The 23,683-nt window shown below is 37.2% G+C and overlaps 1 protein-coding gene across 4 annotated transcripts in view; it reads left to right on the top strand.

Annotated features, from left to right (window-relative positions):
* Window positions 1–1,635: 1,635 nt before the first annotated feature.
* Window positions 1,636–23,683, top strand: part of LOC150084446 (proteasomal ubiquitin receptor ADRM1-A-like) — a 154,537-nt gene continuing 132,489 nt past the window's right edge. For 3 of the 4 annotated variants that reach the window (XM_090376075.1, XM_090376078.1, XM_090376077.1), the window contains exon 1: window positions 1,636–2,000. In XM_090376075.1, coding sequence (XP_090232201.1) covers window positions 1,797–2,000 — 204 coding nt within the window. In that variant the 5' untranslated portion in view covers window positions 1,636–1,796. The remainder of the gene's footprint in view (window positions 2,001–23,683) is intronic. The other variant, XM_090376076.1, reaches the window with a different exon arrangement.

The raw sequence follows: 23,683 nt of genomic DNA, 5'->3' as shown, positions 1-23,683 counted from the left end.
TAAATGGACATTGTTCTACGTGGACTAATGATATTAGTGGAGTCATTCAGGGTTCGGTGCTGTGCCCGTTGTTGTTTTATGTTTTTATCAAAGATATCAATGATGGTATATCAGGCTTAATGTCCAAGTTTGCAGATGATACAAAGGTTGGCAGGGTATGCTACTACAACAAGATCTAGAAAATTTAGGAATATGGACTGAGAAGAACCAACTGAATATTGACAAATGCAAAGTACTGCATATATGTAGCAGTAACCCAAGAGAAACGTACCAACTGTGTGGTACTACATACTACACTCAGCGAGGTGGAGAATGAAAGACCTGGGGTAATTGTGCAATCAGGTGTGAAGTTCTTTGAGTAGTGCATACGGGCTGCCAGAGCAGGTCTTGGAGTTTTGTCAATGATATATAGGAAATTTGCTAGCAGAGACAAGGAGGTGATTATCCCTTTGTATAAGGCAATGGTCTGGCCACACCTTGAGTACTGCGTACAGGTCTGGAAGCCTCATTTTAGGAAAATGTAGAGTTGCTATAAAGAGTACAGAGAAGGGCAACAAGATTGGTGAGAGGAACAAAGAAGTGCCCTTACTAAGAAAGGCTTAAGTCCTGCAAATTGCAGCAACCAGAGTCTAAGCACCTGCGGGGTGATCTGATTGAGGTGTATAAGGCCTCGAATGGTTTCAGCAGGCTCAATGTTGACGGGAGACTACTGCTTGCCCAGATTAATCGCCTGAGGGGACATATATTCAAATTGAGGAAAGACTGTTGTAGAACTGATGTGCGGAAGTTTGCCTTTAGCCAGCGGGTAGTTGATTGCTGGAATAGACTTCCATCTGTTGTTGTGGAAGTTGATAGTTTAAATAAATTTAAGGCTGAACTAGACAAACATTTGGAGTGACCGGATGGCCGAAATGAGAAGTTTTTTTTTTTTTTTTTTTTTTTTGGCTGATGCTGTATAAGTTTGCTTTCTTGCATCATATTCCTCAACGAATGTTAATCCTAAAATGCGTGTATATCTATGTGCCCGGATGCACTTTTTTCTTTTCTAAAATTATACGCAAATGTGTGGGCTCTCTTTGCCAACTTGTTGTCACCCATTTTCGCGATTTGAGTAATGAGTTATTCGACTCTGCGTATAAGGAACATACTACAATAGTCATATTGTTGCCTACAGTGGCGTATCATCCCTTGGTGCATGAATAGCTGTATTAGGTCCATGAGCTGAATAGGTCCAAAAGGAATGAGAAAGTTACATAAAAATAAATGAAATTCTTTACATCCTGTTCCAAGCTCTCGATGATAAGCCAGTGATTGCGTATGTAAGGTATGGAATTGCGTATTTAAAGTATAAAAGAATAGAATAAAATAATGTTCACTTTAAGGAAATTAATTTTTGTAGGAGATAGCATAAAATTTTCGACCATGCCACACTTGCAAGTGGCAGTCCAGATTTCTTTCTTTTCTGATTGTTGTACTGTTTTTTTCAGTGTTGAAATTCCTTGAATGAAGTGGCGTGAACGGCGGTTTAGCGCCACTGTAAATAATCGAAAGCACTGCAAGTGCCCCTGAATCATGTTAACGGTTCCATAAAACACGTCACTGCATGACTTAGCGTAAGCGTGTATGTTTTCGCGTTTGGCACCCCAAGTAAAGCGAAGTTTATTTATTTATTCATTAGTTCATTGTTGTTTTGTTTAGTGACATAGCTTTCTTGTTTTTTTTTGTTATTCTATATCTATTTCACTGTTATAACAGTTCATATTAACTTTTTTAAAATTATCTCTAATTTAAAGTTAATGGCTCGACCGTTTTTATTTGGTGGTTCCACCGGAAGCCAATCGCAAAATAAGTATTTGGTTGAATTTCGTGCTGGGAAGATGACTATTAAAGGTAAAATGGTACATCCAGATAAAAGGAAAGGAACCATTTTCATTAATCAGACAGACGATTCCCTTATGCACTTTTGCTGGAAAGATCGTAAAACTGGCACAGTTGAAGATGTAAGTTCTGTTTTTTTAGTGTCGGAATGTCAGGGAACATACCGAAATATATCTTTAAAATAATTATTTTAAGTGTGAATACCAAATTGCTTATATGAATATTTCACGCAGCAAATATGCATCCCATTTATTCCTCTTCTAAACAGGGCAGCTATAAAGTTCATTACCAAGGGCATGTTCTCAAACATGTTTTTTTTTTTTTTTTTAATTTATAATTGTTATTTTCTGTTTAACACTAAACGTAGTGTTCAATAAACTATCATCAAACGTGATAGATTATTGAAGCTGAAATATTCTAGTGCAGGATTTTTAAAACTTCTTTTTTTGTGGCTGCCGGACACCCTTTCAGATCGAAATCTTCCATATAATCCTTTTGCAAATCTAAATCTTCTGCAAACCCAATAAATTAAAAACAGTAATGCATTTGCCAAAATTTAAATAAAAAAAAATGCAGAACCCCAGAGTTTGCACCTTTTGTGGGTAGCACTGTATAGTTTTGTCTTTTCATACTGGGTGAAGAAACGAGTTCAAATCCCATCAGTGAAACTTGGGATTTTTGTAGACCTTTTCAGAACTTGTCTGGGTTTGTTGGTCCCAAGTGAAGTTTTCACGGTTTTTTTTTTGCTCCTGGAAACCGGTTTTTCATTCATCAGACAAACTGAAGAATGCATGTAATTATAGACCTAATATACCAGTTTCTTATAGCCTTGGTTGCTTTTTAAATTTACACAAAGCACATCTAAATCCAGGGTTTTGTAAGTCACTTTTGAAAACCACTGCTCTAGATAGTTTTGTTTTTTGAATAATCCCAGGGGCTTACATCTGGTGAGTATGGGCTTGGCACACCCAGGGGTCCTGAGCTGGATATCAACATTCTTCTCTTCTTGGTGATTCCTTTCTACTTCTCTCTCTCTCTCTCTCTGGGTAACTTGGAAATTTTTTTTTTTTAGCTGGTGCAGCATAAGCCTCAGGCTTCCTTGCACTATATGGCTAGTAATAATAATAATATTGTAATTATGCTAGCTATGTGGCAGATTTTCAAAAAGTTTTCAAATTTTGGTGTTTCTTTATGAATTTGGATTTGCTGATTTTGATTATGATTTTAGTTTTTGCAAAACAGTGGTTTGTGTAGATAGGAAGGATAAGTAAATGTACAATATTACTATATCTGATTTATTAACAGTGTTTAATATGTTAATTGTATCTGACTTGAAATGTGGACTCCTTGGATTCATCCAAAAAATTTTCCTTAAAAATGTACCTTTGAATGTCTTTTCTGGTTACTGTGATTAACCCCAACCCAAGAACTGGATATGGTCACCCATCATAGCATCAGTCACTCCTTCACCTTTGAATGTATGTCCTCATGGAATCTTTCCACATGCTGTTCACCAACACTGCCATTTGATTTTATTTGGTCTTAAAAAAATCTAGGTGAGAGCAAGAGTAATATGGCTTAATTGGTATTCTTTCCAGTTCTTGAGAAGCCAACATCTGTTTAACTTGTGAACAATTGAATATGCCTTCTTTTACTTTTAAATCAGATAATTTAGAAATATAGATTGTATATTTCTCCAGAGGTAAGCATATACAGTTTGTTAAAGCACTAGGTCCTCAAGATGGCAATCATATAATTCATGAGGATTGCATAATTGCTCACCTTGAGGATCCACTGCTTTAACAAATTGTTCAACCAATTCTAGTTTGATATGGAGTGGTGTAAGCAACTGTTTCTTGAAACCAAGGAATTATTTAAAATATTGTGTTGTCTAGGCTGCAGTTCAGCTCTGGCACACTATTCTCTTCCGTAATGTTGAACCACTGCCCAGCTGTCCCAGGAGAGAAATCAAGGGAATTTAGTGAAACTCCTTACAAACCCAAAAAAGAACCCCACTATCTTGAAGTACCCACAAATCTTGTTTCTAGTCAATCTTATATAACATATATTTCTTATTTTGATAGTATTTTTCAATATGAACAGTGTGTGCAACAGGAATTGATGGGTGTATTTATAAAGTAACACAGCTTTCAAACTTTTACTTGAACTGTGTGAAAAGATTCCACTTTTCTGGATTTTGACTAATATAAGTTTATTCATTAAGACCAGTCAAATCAAAACAATAGCATAGAGATTCTGTGATAGTGTTAGAACATGCATAAGTGATATGTTTTTCTCTTTGTGAAACCCTGCATCTGGGATCTAGTATGCAGACAAGAAAACTGCATTGCCTTAAAAAAACTAACATTTGTAGTGAAACATATAAGATATTGTGAAACATATAAGAGGGGCATTTTGTTTGTTCCAAAGCAAAGGTATTGCATCAGCCGTTTCTATAAATACGGCTTTGTAAGGGTATACACGCTCATTAGTATCCTATTTTGTGGAGGTGTAAACATGGATCCATATGTTCGGTAGACACCAAGAAAAAAAGTTTAGCTGTTGCTCTGGCCCAGGAAGGGCTTTCTATATGTGCTATCGCCAATAAAATAGGCTGCCACCAGTCAACAGTATCCCGGATGCTGAAATTAAAGCACGAAACCGGTGATGTGAAGAGAAGACGTTTAACATTGGAAATGGCATATGCTAACAGTCGCCATGGAACTTTCCTTTGAATGTTGACCTGCAACTAAAGCAGAAGTTGTGTTCGCATCTTGTTTTTGATCATTCATAGGCATCTCAAAATAGGTTTCTTATGCACTGTAAAACTCTGTGCCCCAATGATATTGTTTCATCTACTTCAGATGTGTATAATATCCACAAACATAACAATGAGTCTGGAGATGATTTTCACATTCATTTTATAGCCATAGCAAACTGAAAAAAAAAAAAAGAGCTTATTATTAGAATGCTGCAGGCTGTTATATTCACACTATTGGTATGTGCTTATGTAATACATATATACAAATAAAACTTGCAAAAACAATCTTTAATTGCTGCCAAAGTATTGGTGTTACAGAAAAACCAATGAGAGTATTCGATTCAGCACAAAATATACATATAAGAAACAGTTAAATATACTTCAAACTTTTTTTGTTACTTAGTGTAATATCCTCTCTGTCTCTCACACACACGCATATACACACCAAAAATCTTGTTTAATCTGAATGTGCTGTTATAGAACTGTACTTAGTTTGGAAACCTGTGCTCTAGGGCAGCGTTTCCCACTTTTTTAGTCACGGAAACTTTTCGTCTCACAATATATTTACCGAACACTTAAGAAACACAAGTTTAGCGGGAGCCAAAGAACTGTTTGCTAATATTTTATTATATACAATGCACTGTGCATCAGAGCATCTATATTTACAAAACATGTAAAGCCAAAATTCAAATAGCTGTCATCATACTTTTGTTTTGGTCTTTTATTAGTTGGTTCCTGATTTTCACTTTGAATTTTTGGGGGACAAAAGGCTGCGATTGTTCATCCTCACTTTGAAGTGTGACAATAGGATCTAGAAAGGTTGGGCAGATGGGCTGAGAAGTGGCAACTAAAGTTTAACATTGACAAATGCAAGTACTCCATATGGGTAGCAGTAACCCAAGAGAAACGTACTAACTGTGTGGTACTACACTCGGAGAGGTGGAGAATGAAAAAGATCTGGGGGTAATTGTGCAGTCAGATGACGTTCTCTGAGCATGCATACGGGCTGCCAGAGTAGCTCATGGAGTTTTGTCAATGATATACAGGGTGTCTCAAAAATATTGGTACAAACATTTAGGGGAGGTAGGTAACATCTAAAGGAATGTGAATCGCATAGGAACCCATAACTGGAAACGTCATGGGGAAAGTAGTAGCAGAGGCACAAGAAGCAGAAATGACACAAGGCAGTAATTAGTGGCAAACATTTATTTGACATAATATTAACAATGGAGTACGAGATGTATGCATTTCATGATGTTATAACAGATGCTCGAACGTTCCACCATGAGACGCGATGCATGCGTGACACCGACGCCAAATGGATATTGCACATACGGTCGAACACACCTGGAGTTTCTTTGAAGTAGCAGCAGCGCAGACGAGTCTTGCCACGAGATCCATTTCCATCTCCACAGGCGATTCATACACGATAGATTTGAGGGCCCCCCCACAGAAAGAAATCAGGTGAGCGTGGGGGCCAGACAACAGGTCCACCACGGCCAATCCATCAACGCCCAAAAAACCCCCTGTTCAAATGGTCACGAACACACCTTCCATAATGGGCAGGCACCCTGTCATGTTGAAACCAAATGTTGCATCTCACATTTGCTGGAACATCGTCAAGTAACCCTGATAGAACTTGTTCAAGAAAGATCCAATATTTAGCGGAGTTCATGCGGGATGGTAACAGGTATGGGCCGACTAAGCAGTCACTGACCGTACCTGCCCACACATTTATTGCGAAGCAGTGTTGTGCCGCATGGGGGGGTGAACACCATGTGGGCCCTCTGCTAATCCATACACTAGGTGCATGTCTGCCAGCTCACAGTTCGTATATCAATGCATACTCTTCGTGCGGCAACTACTGCTTGAATGAGTAAACCAGAAATTTTCCCTCTCGCGAACTGATGAACAGCGCCGTGTACCGACTTACGGTGACGTTTCTGGTTATGGGTTCCTATGCAATTCACATTCCTTTAGATGTTACCTACCTCTCCTAAGGCACCTCCATAGCCAGGTGGGAAGAAGCAGCAGTGCGTAGCACACGCTTCTTGATTAGATCGGGGTTCGAGCCCGTCACTACCAAATACGGAGGATGCGGAAAGGTCGGGGAATGACCACTGCATATCCCGGAGCAATATGGCCTTAGTTGCTAATGCTCCTAAAAAACCAAACAACAACAACAACCTCCCCTAAACGTTTGTACCAATATTTTTGAGACAACCTGTATAGGAATTTTGCTAGCAGAGACAAGGACGTGATTATCCCTTTGTATAAGACAGTTGTCAGGTCACACTTTGAGTAATGTATACAGGTCTGGAGGCCTCATTTTAGGAAGGATGTTGAATTGCTAGAAAAAGTAAAGAGAAGGGCAACAAGATTGGTGAGAGGAACAAAGGGGTGCGCTTACAAAGAAAGGCTTAAGTTCTGTAAGTTGCAGCATATGGAGACTAGGCACCTGCAAGGTGATCATCCACTACAAGGGATGGAAGTCTGTTCCACCAACCAACCACCCGCTGGCTAAAGGCAAATTTCCGCACGTCTATCCTACATCTGTCTTTTCTCAATTTGAATTTATGCCCCCTCAGGTGATTATTCTCAGCAAGAGGGAGAATCCCATCAGCATTGAGCATGCTCAAACCATTCAAGGCTTTATACACCTCTATCAGATCACCTCGCTGGTGCCTAGTCTCCAGACTCTGTAATTTGCAAAACTTAAGCCTTTCTTCATAAGAGCACCCCTTTGTTCCATTCACTAATCTTGTTGCCTTTCTCTGTACTCATTCCAGCAGATCTACATCCTTCTTGAAATGAGGCCTCCAGACCTGTAAACAATACTCTAGGTGTGGCCTGACCATTGCCTTATACAAGGGAATAATCACCTCCTTATCCCTGCTAGAAAAATTCCTGTATATCATTGACAATACACCATGAGCTACTCTTGTAGCCCGTATGCACTTCTCAGAGAGCTTCATATCTGCCTGCACAATTACCCCCAGGTCGTTTTCCTTCTCCATCACCGCCAGTGTAGTACCACAGAGTTGATACGTCGCTCTGAGGTTGCTGTTTCCCATATGTAGTACTTTACATTTGTCAATGTTAAACTTCATTTGCCACCTCTCAGCCCATCTGCTCAACCTTTCCAGATCCTGTTGCAGCAGCATAGTGTCAGTAGTGTCCTTGACAACCCTGCCAACCTTTGTATCATCTGCAAACTTGGACATTAAGCTTGATATACCATCATCAATATCATTTATAAATACAGAAAACAATAATGGACCCAACACTGAACCCTGAGGGACTCCACTAATAACATTAGTCCACGATGAGCAGTGTCCATTGATTACCACTCTGTCTTCTCCCCCTCAACTGTCCCTTTATCCATAGCAGGAATTTGCCTCCAATGCCACAGCTCCAATTTGTGCAGCAGTCTTCCATGTGCAACAGTATTAAAGGCCTTTCTAAGATCCAAGTATATAATATCAAAGTTATTCCCTGCATCCAGTTCCTTTGTAACTGTATCATAGTATCCAATCAAATCAGGCAAGACTTCCCCTGAACAAAACCATGCTGTGTCCGAGCTATAACTGAAGTCTTGTCTAGATGATCCTGTAGTGCTTCTTTAACCAGTGCCTCCATTAATTTTCCTGGAACAGAAGTTAAACTCACAGGTCTATAATTACTTGTGTCGGCCTTTGATCCTCCTTGTTGAGCAATAACCTTTTAAATCTCAAAACTAGCAGCAACTAAGCTGGAACTACCCAAAACAAATTACATCAAACATCTGACTGGATTTTTCTCTTACTCATTTCTCGAGAAATGTATTGTTTTTGTTGTTGCTCACTTTTATTGCTAAGCTATTTATGAACAGTTTCATAAAGCCGCTTTACAGAGGAAGTCCTACACACAACTATTTCAGAACACAAAATGCATAATAATGCTTTATTATCCTTCTTAATTATACCAAATCTTTCACTCCACGTTTCTTGAAATTCTCTGCTGCTATTCTCTTCACTTGAAGGTTTTTGTTTCTTTTCTTGTTGAGCTGACATTCTGAGTAATGTGTAAAAGGCAAATAGGAATTAAAATATTTATGAGAATTTATGGGAATTAATGAAGAATTATCTCCAATCCATGATCCCTACTCTGGAGATCAGCGTTGGGGCGCAGGCTGGTTCAGAAACAGTTCACTGAATACAGCTATTTACTGAATGGCATAATGTCACTACATGCCTGGTAGAGAGAATGGACTTGCGCAGGTCATGACTCAAGGTGGATTCCTGGATTGATATTGTTCAAGGTTTGAAATTTTTTTGGAATGCTCTGAATTCCTCATGCACGTGCCATAGGTCTGCCACCCCTCCCCTAGGGAGTTGTTATATAGAGCTTCGATTGTATTACATGATTAAGGGGCAACCAGAATGCTTTATGTTCCTGACAAAATGCATTCTAGTTGTCCAGCATTGTCTGGATTGTGTGGACATTGTTGAATCATCCTGTTCAAGATTGCAAGAAATTCCATCATGATATGCTCTTTGGAGCTAGTAAATGGCTTTTTTTTTTAATAATCATAAATATATGTAATAATTCTATAACCAGTATTGTTTATTTAAGATAGAGATCACTTTTAAAAAAGTTGATAGTTACTCTCAAGAACTTGTAGTGGATCATGTGGTAGTAGATCATATGGTGCTTAAGGTTACCAGCCCTTGCTTTAGGATAATTATATTTATTGTTTTAGTGTTATACAATTTTAGTGTCCTGTTGTCAACTTGTTAATATTGGAGATGCAGATTTCAAATATGGCAGTTATAATGTGTAGAGAAAAGACAAACATGACATTTGAGGTGGAGGATTTATGCTTTCAGTTAAGAAGCACTTGGATTCTAAAACAGTACAACCAGTAGACAACAGGCAATGTAGTGTTGAGTCAGTCTGGCATGGCATGGCATAAGCACTGGAAAAAATATAATGAACAACTTTATAGAAAAATAATGGGACAAAATATCAGAATGTATTGTCATGTGGAATTTTAACTTTCTAGATATTGATTGTAACTCATATGTTGGCAGCTTGCTCAATAGCAGAACGTTTCTCAGTTTTCTGGCTAAAACTTTTTCTATGACATTAAATAGGCAACAAGAGAAAGCAATATTCTTGATCTGGTTTTTTTTTTTTTTTTATGAGAACCCCAAACACGAGAGGTATAGTGCTTACTAAGTACCGTGCTTGGGTTGGAGGTTGAGAAGATATTTGTTGATATTGGACTTGAACTTCTGTAGATTGTAATTTTCAGGAAATACGTATGAAGGAAGGTTGTTCCAGAAAACGGTAGTTGAATGAATAAATGAGGAAGATGAAAAGTTGGTTCTGTGGGTTTGAAGTTGGACAGTAAATGGATGTTGGCTGGTGGCGGCACGTGTTCGGACTGTTTTGAAAGAGAGCGCGGGAATTATAGAAGCCAATTCAGAAGAACAGTGCCCATGGAAGTATCTGTAGAAGTGGCATGCAGCAGAAACAGACGCACTGTCTATGAGAAAGATGCACTGTCTATGAGAAAGCGAGTGGAGAGACTCTGTTAGAGATGAATCATTAATTAACCTAACTGCCCTCTTCTGAATGGAATCAAGAAGCCTGACAGAGGTTTTGGGGGCACCACCCCAGATGTGGGAACAATATTCCATGGCAGGGCGGATTTGCGATTTATAAAGAGTGAGCAGCTGTTTGGGAGAAAAGTAACGCCGAGAGCGAAAGAGAAAACCAAGTTTTTTAGATGCAGAGGAAGCAATATTTGTAATGTGCTTGTGCCAAGAGAGATTAGAAGTCAGGATAATCCCCAAAAGAGATATATCATTTTGCCTAGAAATTGGAGTGTCACTAAAGATAAGCATAGGAGCAGAAGAATCCTTTTTGCGAGATATAAGACAAGATTGAGTTTTAGAAGGGTTGAAATCAACTAAGTTGTCTTTGCCCCACTGGAGAATTACCTGAAGATCGGTTATCAGCGTGAAGAATATTGTGAATATATAATTCATTGTGTATTAAGAATCTTTAAGTAAAGCAACCTTTAGATGGCAGTGATCATAGTTTGTTTAACGTGGGATTTATTTGTAGGCATAATGTAAAGGGAAGGGGTTTGTTTTTGATTATGATGAGTTCAACCATTTTTAACTTATGTTTTTTTTTGGTGGGGCCAAATGATGTTGCTAAAAATTGTAAATGCAAAATGGTAAGCGTTCAGAGAGGAAATTGTAAACCTCTCTGAATTCATCTGCTTTCTCTGAACTCTTCTGCCCATGTGTAATACTTGCACAAATTGCATGTGTTTTCTGGTTAATTTGTCTGTTTTGCTTAAGTTTACAAGGAAACTTTGCTATTCATGCCCGAGACTGACTGACTTGAGCCATGGAGTGAGTGATAAAAGTCCATAATAGTTCCTCGTGTCATTGACAGGATTTGAACCCAGGCTTTTCCTACTCGGTGTGGGGGGGAAGGTGATTATAACCACTGTGCTCTCAGCACAGACAGAGAAGTAATTGTAGAGGTTTTATGAGCCAAGAGATAGTAGTGGCAAATGGTGCAAGAAGCAAACTTAATATAGCTTCCATTTTTAAGCGAATATTGTAATAAGAAAGTGAAAATTCAGATTAAGAGGTAGAAATTTATGGTCATTATAGAGAAATCTTTATTTTCAAGGTTGTTATACTGAATGTAAAATAGTATTAGGTTAATGAGAAATTGTCTGGGACCAACCACATAGGATGTTATAATGTGTTGGGACATCAGTTTTCCTTAATAATGATATTTACACAGACTGATCTATATACTGTATTGACAGTACACAATAAAACTAACAGTCATTCAGCATAAATGTACGTGCGCGCGCGCGCACACACACACACACACACACGTCCTTTTTTTTTTTTTAAGAAAAGATCTTAATTCTGGTAGTGCTAGCAGTATTCAATACACACAAGGCATCTTTTACTTTTTCTTTCTTCCTGTCTATTTAGATAATATTTTCCTTTTTGTGACTAATGAATTACAGCTGTTGGGTTACCAGAGTGTTCAGAATGAGAAAATAGCGCAATAGAAGTAAACAGTATCTGGAAAATTTTCTACTCAACTTCTGTAAATAGTTGACAGCTGTTGCATATAATATAATAGTTGACGTTTTTAAGCTCATGAAGTGTTGCAAATTGAAACTTCAGTTTGCTGAGTGGTATTTCTCTTATCTGTTTTTCTTCAACTTTCTTCGGCATGCAATTTTGTTTGATCCCATTGATCAAACTCACTTATTGCTACTTGTAGGGACCATCATAACCTTACTCTCTCCATGTTTAGAGAGGTGATTTGCCACACTTATTTTTGGCAGAAACTTAAGTAATATCAATAAATTTGTAATTCTTATAATTCCATAAACCATCTGAAAATTCTTTGATTACATATAAAAGAATTTGAATAAAAAAGAACCAATAAAAGAATTTGAATTATGATGGTTTATGGTCAGATTTGATTTAAATTTGACCTAGCAGTAGATGTTTTAGGCAGCACCTTAATAGTTAAATTATAGTAAGCACTTCTCTTTTAGTAGCAGAATAAGATTTTTTTGAGATCACTTACTCTCCTACTGAAGTATACGGTAGGCTTGAACTCTCCATTCACTTATTGGCTCTGCCTGATGCATCATGTGACAAATGTTTTTCTATTCTTGTTGAGTCTGCTTATCTATTTAAATTACAAATCTACTTACAATATGTATTGTAAGTAGATTTGTGTGACTTGTTTTTCAGTTTCTTAGAGGCAGATTGCTGCTGATTCCTCCAGAAAAATTTAGCACACTTCTGTTTAAAGAATTCAGAATAAATTTTATGTGAAAGTTAAACTTTTCTGAGAAATGTACTAGCTTAACGTATTAAGAAGTCTTAGAATTCTGGCTGGCAGCTTTTCAAAGTTAGGGGATGAATACCTTCATGATCCAGCATATATGATTAAGATATTTAACTTGATCCAAAAACAACAGGCATTTAATACATTTTAGTAAGAGATGTATATTGGGGCCAGTCTTCCATAGAACTTCCAACAGGAGCCTCACATGAACCTCAGATTTGTTAGAGCATACAAGCATGTTACCTTGATATACCACAATGTCCTTATAAAGTAGACCAGGGGTCTCCAAACTACAGCCCCTGAAAGAATTTTATCCGGCCAGCGGATATTCCAATTAAATCATCTTAAAAATTAATGTTTATATTAGATCACAATAAAATTTATGAAAACACATTTTACAGATTATTTTAACATTTGTCGGTTGATTAATAGTCTTGTTAGATATTAATTTTGTTATTTTCACTCAAAGCTATTCTTTGAAACATCGTTAAAATAATCCATTAATCTTGACCCTGTCATTAAATAGCAATAGAGACAGTAATTAGGGATTTCCTAATCCCTTGCCAGCTTGCACACCAACCCTGGTATTCAGAGTATGGGAGCAAAGGTCAGCCTAGGCTTCCACTACACAAGTATCCAGGATAAAACCTGGCACCAGCAGCATGGCCTGATGGCTGGTATCGGTAAGATCCTGAACCAGCCTGCACATAAACCCTGATGTGCAGAGTATGGGAGCGAAGGTCACCCCTGGCTTCCATTATACAAGAACCCCGGATCCAGGATAAAAATAAGACACTATCTGTTGGTTAACAGAGTTAATCCCTCTGCTATAAATTAACTGCTGGCAGCTTGTTTGCGCATAAAGTTTCTGGTAGCATCGGCAAGAGGAGGCTGTCAGCAGGCATGAATTTAAAATCTTTGTATTACCTTAGATTTCCTGCTTTCTATTGTAACGGCAATTCAAAACTTAATATTTTAGAATTGAAAATTGTAATATCCTAAAATATTCAAATTTGTAGTCCTTTCTGGTCTCCCCACAGCATAGTCTGATGATGGGTATCGCAAGATACCCGAAACGTCACCTTATTAAACTGTATTATAATTAATAATATACGGTGAGACCTCTTTAACAAACTTCCATATAGCAAATTTTTTTGATTTGCCCATGGTCATTACATTGAAAATAGTTTCTGTATGACGAAGAAAATTTCCATATCACTAACTGATTTTGAGAGACCTGGGTACAGATTGTTTGCACCTCTGGCCTTTAGGCAATAGAGCTGATGCTGTAGAAAGCATGAATTCAGAGCTAAAAGGATTAAGAGTTAATCACTTTTGCTTTTTATAGCTAAAGGGTTTAATTCTTAATTACGGGGTATTGCCCATAGTCTTTACTGTACCGAGAAGTCGCTCTGGTCAACTGCTATCTGTGTGTCCACAGTCATTGGCAAAGATTAAGGCATATTCCTGACATGGACATTGGCTTTGGTTAACCTGTTTTCTATTGTAAGCACCCTATTGGAGAATTAGGAGAGAGTAATTTTCGTTTATCCCGGAAATTCATCTGTTGTTTCGCAGAAATGAGTCATCCACAATTTCACTAAATTTCACCTGTCTTTGTATGGTAGTAACAAGTGGTCCCTAAATCAGTTTTTTTAGCTACTGTAGAAAGCATGAATGTGCAAGACTGTGCAAGTAACCTTACAATGTCTAAGAGAAAATTCTTGAGTATAGTGGAAAAAGTAGAAGTGCTTAATACCGTAGATTAGGGTGTTAAAAAAGAAATCGCTTTAAAATTTGGTATCCCTGCCAGTAGTGTATCAACCATTCTGCAAAACCGTCTTTCGATTCTTAAACTGTTTGAGGAAACAGGGCCCAGTCGAAAGCATGCGAAATTATGCCTGTATGAAGATGTAGATGCTGTTTTTAAGTGGGTGAAATTGATTTAAGACCAAACATGCTGATATCATTAATAAAAGAAAAGACTATGAGTACAGTAAACCCCCGCGAATAGCGGGGGTTACGTTCCTGAGAAATGTTGCGAATACTGAGTTATGGCTCCCGTAGTAATAAAGTGATTCCATTCCAAAGTATGAATTATATAAGAAAAACTAGTCTAAAATTTTGTATATGTATGTATTATATGTACCTTCATAATATGACTATGTACATAGTGAAATGCAAGCATATGACATCGAAATGAAAATAAGAAATAATCTTTCAAACCAGCGCCTTTGCTAGCTAAAAAACGTATCCTGCCAGTGCTATCACCAGTTTCGCTAAAGTGTTGATAAAGGAGTTTTGCCTTTTCACGAATAATGAGTGAACTTAACGGAATTTTATTTTGAGTTCGGTCTTCTATCTACATATTTAAAGACTTTTCCGTTTTTTCTAATTTAACATCACGAGTTACAGAGCAAATTTTTGAAGCAATTAGCGCGTTTTGTTTTCACGGACACTACGGCGGATTTTTTCTTCCGACTTCTTGATTGATCTTACCATTGACTTATTGATTTTATAATGTTTTTCCACTGACGAGACACTTTCGCCATTAGAAATTTTGTCTAATAACTGAATTTTATTTGCTAATGTCATCATCTTCTTTGATCTTTTCTCAGTTCCCTTGTTATTCGTAGCCATATTTTTGTAGGGGGTTAGAAAGAACTTGTCCACAATAAAGTCACTTTCTTCCGTTAACACACTCGAAAAAGTCTGTTTTACACTGCAAAATGGTAGATTTATCATTTTGAAAGCATATCAATTTATAAATTGATAAATTTATTCAATTTATAAGCATATAAATTAAAAGCAAACGACGAAACCTTCCATGACAAGTGCATAACACATGCTGAACAAGGATTAGCGAGAAACATTCATGCTCGCGATTTTGTCACCCCTCTCCCCCACTGAGCGCTGTTTTGACCGGGAAAGATAATTTTAGCCACGCCCATGTTTTTTTATGGCAGAAAATATTCACGGCGCTTTAAAATTTACATTTTTTAGGTTTCATTTTATATTAAATCGGCGATCGCAAATACGCGAAACCGCGAATACAGATACCGCGAATAGCGGGGGTTTACTGTATACATCTTTTCTGCGGCATAACTTTCCAAGCCAATTCTGGTTGGCTGGACAAATTTAAAGAGCAGCAATGCTTACTCGAAAAAGTTATTTCTGATGAAAGTGGGGTTGTAATTGAAGAAGACTGTACTCATTGAAAGAAACAGTTTCAAAAAAAAGTTATGGACTAAGAGCCCAAAGACATTCAATGGTGATGAAACAGGTTTATTTTTTAAATGTTTGCCAAACAAGACACTGACTTTTAAAGGTGATAAATGTGTAGGCGGTAAAAATAGTAAGGAGATAATTAGTTGTTGTTGGTGCAAATATGACTGGTAATGAAAAACTGAAGCTTTTGGTAATAGGCAAAAGTAAACAACCCTGATTTTTCAAAGGAGTAAAGTTGTTAGAGTTGGACTACAACAAAAAAGCTTGTTGGACTACAACAAGGTTTTTTGTTGTAGTCCAACTCTAACAACTTACAGAACGTTCCCTTGGTTGAACATTTTTGATCAAGCAGTTCGTGGAAACTGAACTCAAAGAGAATTCTCTGGAAAGAGAACACTCAACGTAAAAATGACAAATAATCAAATCATCTGCGCTATTTGTAAGGTGGTGAAATCAGCTGTATTTCTGAGCTGTCTTTCGTGCAAGAGGGGATTTTGTAAGCCGTGCACCCCTACAGTGTTATGGAAACTGAATAAAGAACGCCGGAAGGAATGGGCATGTGATTTTTGTAACAGAACAAGCGATATCAACAGAGAGAATGAAACTGTAAATCCACGGAAAGTAGACTGCACTGTAGACTCCTAGCCACTGACCTTGATAAATCGACATCACTGACGTCATTACTGCCTGCTGAACCTTCTGACTATGTTGTTACTAATGTAAACAGAACAGCAATTGCTTGTAATGGATCCAACACAAAAACTATTATGCCTGAAAATCCAATGGTCAATACTGACCAAGTAATCACCAACGATTTAATTAATAGAAGCCTCAAGCGTTTAGGGCATAAGCCTCAAGCTATGAAGGAGTCTAGACTATGTATAAATATAGTGCAAATGCATCAAAAATACATAGCTATATCTGAATAAATCAGAATATTGGTAAAACGGCATCGTTTTAAGTTATATCTCATATTGTGGATACCTTCACAACGAGTTGCCATGATATTGCACTACTTCGAATAAGTAACGCTTCACCTAAGGAGAAGACTAATGTTACTTATTCTCAGATGGATACCACCACCCAGACAGCACCGTTTCAGAGCTATTTGGCTCTTCTTCGGTGGGTGGGTAGGTACCTGAGTGATGCAACGATGGCAAAACAGTTATGAAGTATAACTCCACAATATGAGAGATGCCTGATGGTGTATCATGTATTTAGACTCAAGCGTTTAGGGCATAAGCCTCAAGCTATGAAGGAGTCTAGACTATGTATAAATATAGTGCAAATGCATCAAAAATACATAGCTATATCTGAATAAATCAGAATATTGGTAAAACGGCATCGTTTTAAGTTATATCTCATATTGTGAATACCTTCACAACGAGTTGCCATGATATTGCACTACTTCGAATAAGTAACGCTTCACCTAAGGAGAAGACTAATGTTACTTATTCTCAGATGGATACCACCACCCAGACAGCACCGTTTCAGAGCTATTTGGCTCTTCTTCGGTGGGTGGGTAGGTACCCGAGTGATGCAACGATGGCAAAACAGTTATGAAGTATAACTCCACAATATGAGAGATGCCTGATGGTGTATCATGTATTTAGACTCAAGCGTTTAGGGCATAAGCCTCAAGCTATGAAGGAGTCTAGACTATGTATAAATATAGTGCAAATGCATCAAAAATACATAGCTATATCTGAATAAATCAGAATATTGGTAAAACGGCATCGTTTTAAGTTATATCTCATATTGTGAATATGAGAGCCAAATAGCTCTGAAACGGTGCTGTCTGGGTGGTGGTATCCATCTGAGAATAAGTAACATTAGTCTTCTCCTTAGGTGAAGCGTTACTTATTCGAAGTAGTGCAATATAATGGCAACTCGTTGTGAAGGTATTCACAATATGAGATATAACTTAAAACGATGCCTTTTTACCAATATTCTGATTTATTCAGATATAGCTATGTATTTTTGATGCATTTGCACTATATTTATACATAGTCTAGACTCCTTCATAGCTTGAGGCTTATGCCCTAAACGCTTGAGTCTAAATACATGATACACCATCAGGCATCTCTCATATTGTGGAGTTATACTTCATAACTGTTTTGCCATCGTTGCATCACTCGGGTACCTACCCACCCACCGAAGAAGAGCCAAATAGCTCTGAAACGGTGCTGTCTGGGTGGTGGTATCCATCTGAGAATAAGTAACATTAGTCTTCTCCTTAGGTGAAGCGTTACTTATTCGAAGTAGTGCAATATCATGGCAACTCGTTGTGAAGGTATTCACAATATGAGATATAACTTAAAACGATGCCGTTTTACCAATATTCTGATTTATTCAGATATAGCTATGTATTTTTGATGCATTTGCACTATATTTATACATTAATAGAAGCCTTACACATCTTCACTGAACACATGAGAACTATCACAGCCCTACAAACAGATAATGCAAGGATTACGTTAGGCAAGATGGAAAGAATTTTTGAATGCGTTGCTGACCTCATCTGTTATTATTTGTTATTTGGTTTTTTTTTAGGAGCATTAGCAACTAAGGCCATATTGCGCCGGGGATATGCGGTGGTCATTCCCTGACCTTTCCGCATCCTCCGTATTTGTGGTGACGGGCTCGAACCCCGGTCTAATCAAGAAGCATGTGCTATGCACTGCTCCTTCCCACCTGGCTACGGAGGCGCCCCTGACCTCGTCACTGAAAACCAGTTCCTATGGGCGCATAACTTAGAGATCCTGCAAGAAGTATTTCATCTGAAGAGCCAACTTGAAGAACTTAAGAGCATGACTATGAATAGTATCACTTCGAAACCTGGCCAATGTGTAGGACTCCCATTCACCTCCTGTACCCACCAATGGGATGACACATAAGGAGAATGATGTAACAGCATTCAATTAGACTTCCGCACTGACAAAGAACCCAATGCGGAATCAAAAAGAAACTTATGAGGAATCAACTGATGAAAGTAACGTTGCAAGTTCAGATCCCATAGCTCTCTTTACAGCAGGCCGAACATTCACACTTCACCAGCTTGACACACCGAATCAAGCTTTGGATAGATCTATGATGATGCGTACCATTCATCTCAATTCTGTTATTTTAAACTGTCAGGAAACTGCTACAGAAACTCAACGTCATACTCAACTTGGCCCCCCACTCCTGGGCCGGGCAGTCTCCTCATGTATCCAGAGGAAACACAATGAAGGAAAATTGCAAAACCGAAGAGGCAAGGACAGTATTGTAGACATGAAGAAACAAGAGATCGAGAAGATCACATATAACTTGGTACAGCCCTAGGGATTACAATACCGAGATTCCGGGATCCCTGTCATTTTTTTTCTGGTATTCAAATCCAGTATTGATACAAAAATACCGGTTTTTCGGTATTAATTTAAAAAATAATTATCCATGATTTATTCACATAAAGGTTATAAAATCAACAACAATAAATCATTAATACTGCTAAATTTGCAAATGAGGGATTGTTATACACTAAATATGCAATGGAAACCTGAAAACAGTCATGAAACTGTAAGACATAAAATCTGACAAATATATTTCTCTTAGTAAGTGCAGTGTGTGTGTGTGTGTGTGTGTGTGTGTGTGTTGAAATAAAGCACTTGAAAGGAATAATGAAAACATCATTATGGAAATATTTCCATTAGTGGCAGTAGGCCTGGTAGGGCAATTAAGGAATATGGTGAAAATGGTATAGCAGATACAGAAGGGTTAAAATTAAAAGCTTCTGAACAATAGTTTAATCCCTCTATTACACTGCTACTTGAGAATGCGACACTTAGCGCATTTTGGGAAAGTGTGTCGGTATGGAGCAGTTCAAAGGTATTGTGAACAGGTGTCTTGAGGTAAAAGATGAAAGCGTTTTGTTGTGCAGGAAAGCTATTCTATTTTTCCCACCAAAGGAAGAAGAGTGAGTTTAAAGACTAATACCGTGATTGGATCAGGTTTAAATTAGATAGGGAGACATACGCAAATACGTGCAAACCCCTCTGGGATTTGCACAAAAGCTTGCATATAAAATGGTACAAGGGGTGATTCTAACTTGCATTCAATTTAATAAATAAATAAATGAGAAGGAAATAAATAAGGTGCTCGCACAAAAAGAGGGGTTTGTGGTTGCTGTTCAGAGGGGTTGCAAACTTCCAGTAGTAGTTCTGGGTTCAGTTCTGGCAGTGTCCAGCAGTGAAGGGTTCCGCCAGACATGTTCCTGTGCTAGAAGTTAATCTGGAAGTTGAATAACAAGCCAGTCAGATAATGCCCTGGCTTCTACTACTGCTGTGGTAATTATTTCCTTCGTGTTAACAGAGAACTATTCTCGAAATCCCGAAATAAGACAGTACTGGAAGAGCTATACAGTGAAGATGCAGAGAGAGAGAGACAGAGACACTCTGTGAAAGGAATCCCACCGTGAAAGAGAAGGAAGGTAAGTTCTCTGAACTGTGTTGTTTTTGAAATGGTACTTAAAGTGGGAGATTATTTTAGAATAAGGTTAAAGTTGAAGAAACACTAGAAATAAGGAAATGTTTAGTATTGAGTTGGTTTATTGGTTGAAGTTGTAAAGAAAATTGATATTGCTAAATTAAGAGAGATTACATAGAATTGTTAGTATTAAGTTAGTGACTTATGGATTGCAGTGGTGAAGAGATATTGGTGATTAAGAGAAATATGAAGTGATTAAGATTGAATGTTTAGTGTTTGAAGCTGTAGAGAGTTTAGATTATTAATTAGGAGAAATTTTATGGAAATGTAGCATATATTAACAGATTAAATGAGAAAAATGAATAGATTAGATGTAAACGAATACCAATTATGTATTGTAAGTAGATTTGTATGATAAATGACTTGTTTTATATTTGTCATTTCTCTTGATAAACTGACAGCTCACATATAATATATATACTTGTGTGTGTGGGTGGAATATCCCTCAGCTCCTGGAAATTCTAATTTTTTAACGCAGTCAGGTAGCTTGTGGGGCTTAGTGCTTGAGGGGAGTTGCTGTACGAAAATCATAACAGTGGCCACATGATGGCGATACTAAGGTAGAGGGAAATAAATATTAATAAATAAATAAATATCCCCCCCACAACTTAAATTTGGTTTCCTCAGCAAGCTTAACCTTTCTTTTTTTAATACTATATAGTGCCATAAAAAGTCAAAGGAAATATTTTTTATTTTTGATAAAAAGGAAATTAGATTTTTTGAAGATGAGGGAATAAGGGGGTGGTTAAACTGCAACTTGTCTACTACTATCTCAGTACAAAACACCAACCAGCACATAATCCAAAAGAATGTTTAATGCTGCTAATTAATTATGTACCAAAATTAGATCCAGTTTAAACGATAACACTTGTTTCTTAAAAGCTCACTTTATTTAGACAGGTAGTGTGGATGCTTATTTTTTTTTTTTTTTTGTTTTAAGAATAACTGTATGTTTAATAATTTTTGCTAGAATATTTATTAAACATACATTTATTCTAAAATGATCAATATGGCATTATGTTGGCCCACATGATGTACAATAATTTATTGTAATAAAAGTTTGATTTAAAATGTGAATTCAAGTAATTACTTGTTTTTCCCTTACTTTATTGCGCCTAATTGCATCAAAATTTATTGCAAAAAAAATTTTTTTTTTTTTTTTGGAATACCGGTATCTCGGTTTCATAAACTAAAAATAACGAAATACTGGTATTAAGATTTTGACCGATATTGTGAGCCCTAGACAGCCCCAACTACTTGACTCAAGACTAGTGGCAACACAGCACACGTTGACCAACAGCCTACTTGTAAAAGTATATTCATTTCATGATTGGCTCCACACACAACCTCTGAGCAAGTTAAAAATGGCATAAGAGATAATTTGAACATATCTGTTGATATATACCAACTACCCACAAAATGTCCTTTCTATTCATCTTTCAGATTAGACTGCAACAGAACCCAATACAAAATCTTGTGTCAGCCCTCCACTTGGCCTCGAGGGCTCCTCATCAGGCCCTACTTTCAATCCTCATACCCCACCAGACTTCAGATGCACAGCTAATCAAGCCATGGTCACATTCGAGGTTCAGTCAACTCCACTATCTGACTCATTACCAAAATCATGGATGGAAGCTAGTTCACAATAATTCCTGTTAGGATATCTCAAAGAAACGTCTCCAGAACAGACAGAAATAGACTGCTAAGGAAGACCCCCAGACATAATAGCATCTCTATATTCTATCAGAATGCCCGTAGCATCTGTAACAAGCTTGAAACTGTAGAAGAGCTTTTACTCTCATACAATTTTGATGTGCTCTGCATAACAGAAACCTTGCTTGGCCGAAATGAGGAGGATTTTCTATATGCAGTGTCGCCTTGCTATAACGTGATTCTCTGTTCCCGACAGGACAAAAGGGGAGTGGAGTGGGACTCTTCTACAAAACACCACACATACTTGTTACTAAGAATTACAACTTGTTCATCTCAACTTGTTCATCTTCCCCTCAACTTGTTCATCTTCAGTGTGACCACCATCTTGATCTTTTGCTGTTATCCAGCAACTGTGAACTTGATTCTACAACAGAAATAGCTTTTAAATCTGATCACATGCCAATTTTAATTAACTTTATTTTCCTACTCCAAACTACGTCTCGTCTCGGGTCCACACCAAGTTAATAATGAGCCCAAATTACTCAACATTGGTAAATGTCTAGAAGCAGCCACTGCAGTTCCTTGGAATGCACTTGTGCAATGTGATAATCAACTTGCCTTAGATCTTTTAAGTTGCTGGCTTGTCACAATTTCTAATTATGTAGCCTCAAAGAAAATAAGGATCTCTGAATGTACGAGGGGTTGATGGATTTCTGAGCTGAGCTTAAACAGGAACTCTACAAACAATGGAAAATGACAGGATTAGCTCTGGACTGAATTGCGTACTCCAAAGGACGAGCAAGCTTTAACTGCCAAATCACACTTGTCTGTATTGTATTTGTTGCAACTTGTGTGTGTGTGTGTGCCATGTTCTTTGTTATTAATTGCTTATCATTTTTACTGTTTTAAATTCTAAAACCAAAAAAAGACAGTGAACAGAAATATCAATTGTTAGTATGTATGTAATAATTAAGCTATGTACGTAAGCGTAAATTTATTTATTTTTTTGCTAACTGGAAAATATTCTTACAATTTTCACGTATCATTTAACTTTAATTGGTAAGGTAATGAAGTTAAATTTGTGCTTTATATCTTTAAAGTGGGGGTCCACTGTATTTTTTTGGGAGATCTCTGGGTTAGGTTCTGTGCTGTTGAACTTGTGATTGTTTGAGACCATAAAAAATTCACTTTTAAAGAGTAAAAGGTATACGAAATCTTGATGCTGCAGAAGAGATTGCGCTTGTTAGTGATGAAGAGGAAGAAAATTAAATGGATGTACATTATCTGACATATAAGTATCACAGTTTGTAACGTTTTTTTCAGTTATTACAATTTATAAAATTTATAACTTTATAAAAATTGTTTCCAATAGTTATAAAAAAAAATAGTGTATTTTTGTTAGCTTTTGGAATGTAACCCCCCTTTTTGTACTGGTTCTTAGTCCTGTATAACACGGTTTCACAATACACGAGAATTTGTAGGAACCAAACTACCATGTTATACGAGGGTTACCCGTATATGTGAGCAGACCTTTTCAAAAACGAAATATGTAAAATCAAAAATACGATCACATCTACTGACCTGAATTTATGTGACTTTTTAAGAATTGGAACTAGTATTTTAAAACCCTATATTATGAAACTTAGTCGCACTCCACAACCACATTCATCACATTAATTATAACTTTATTGTATTACTGACTGTATTTTTGTAATTAGTACAATAAATAAGTAGTAATTAAAATTTGAT

This window comes from Mastigoproctus giganteus, chromosome 6 (assembly GCF_048544385.1).
Source record: "Mastigoproctus giganteus isolate SK-2022 chromosome 6, ASM4854438v1, whole genome shotgun sequence".
Lineage (NCBI taxonomy): Eukaryota > Metazoa > Arthropoda > Arachnida > Uropygi > Thelyphonidae > Mastigoproctus > Mastigoproctus giganteus.
Note: the sequence above shows the minus strand (reverse complement) of the source record. Positions and strands in the feature narration are given on the sequence as shown.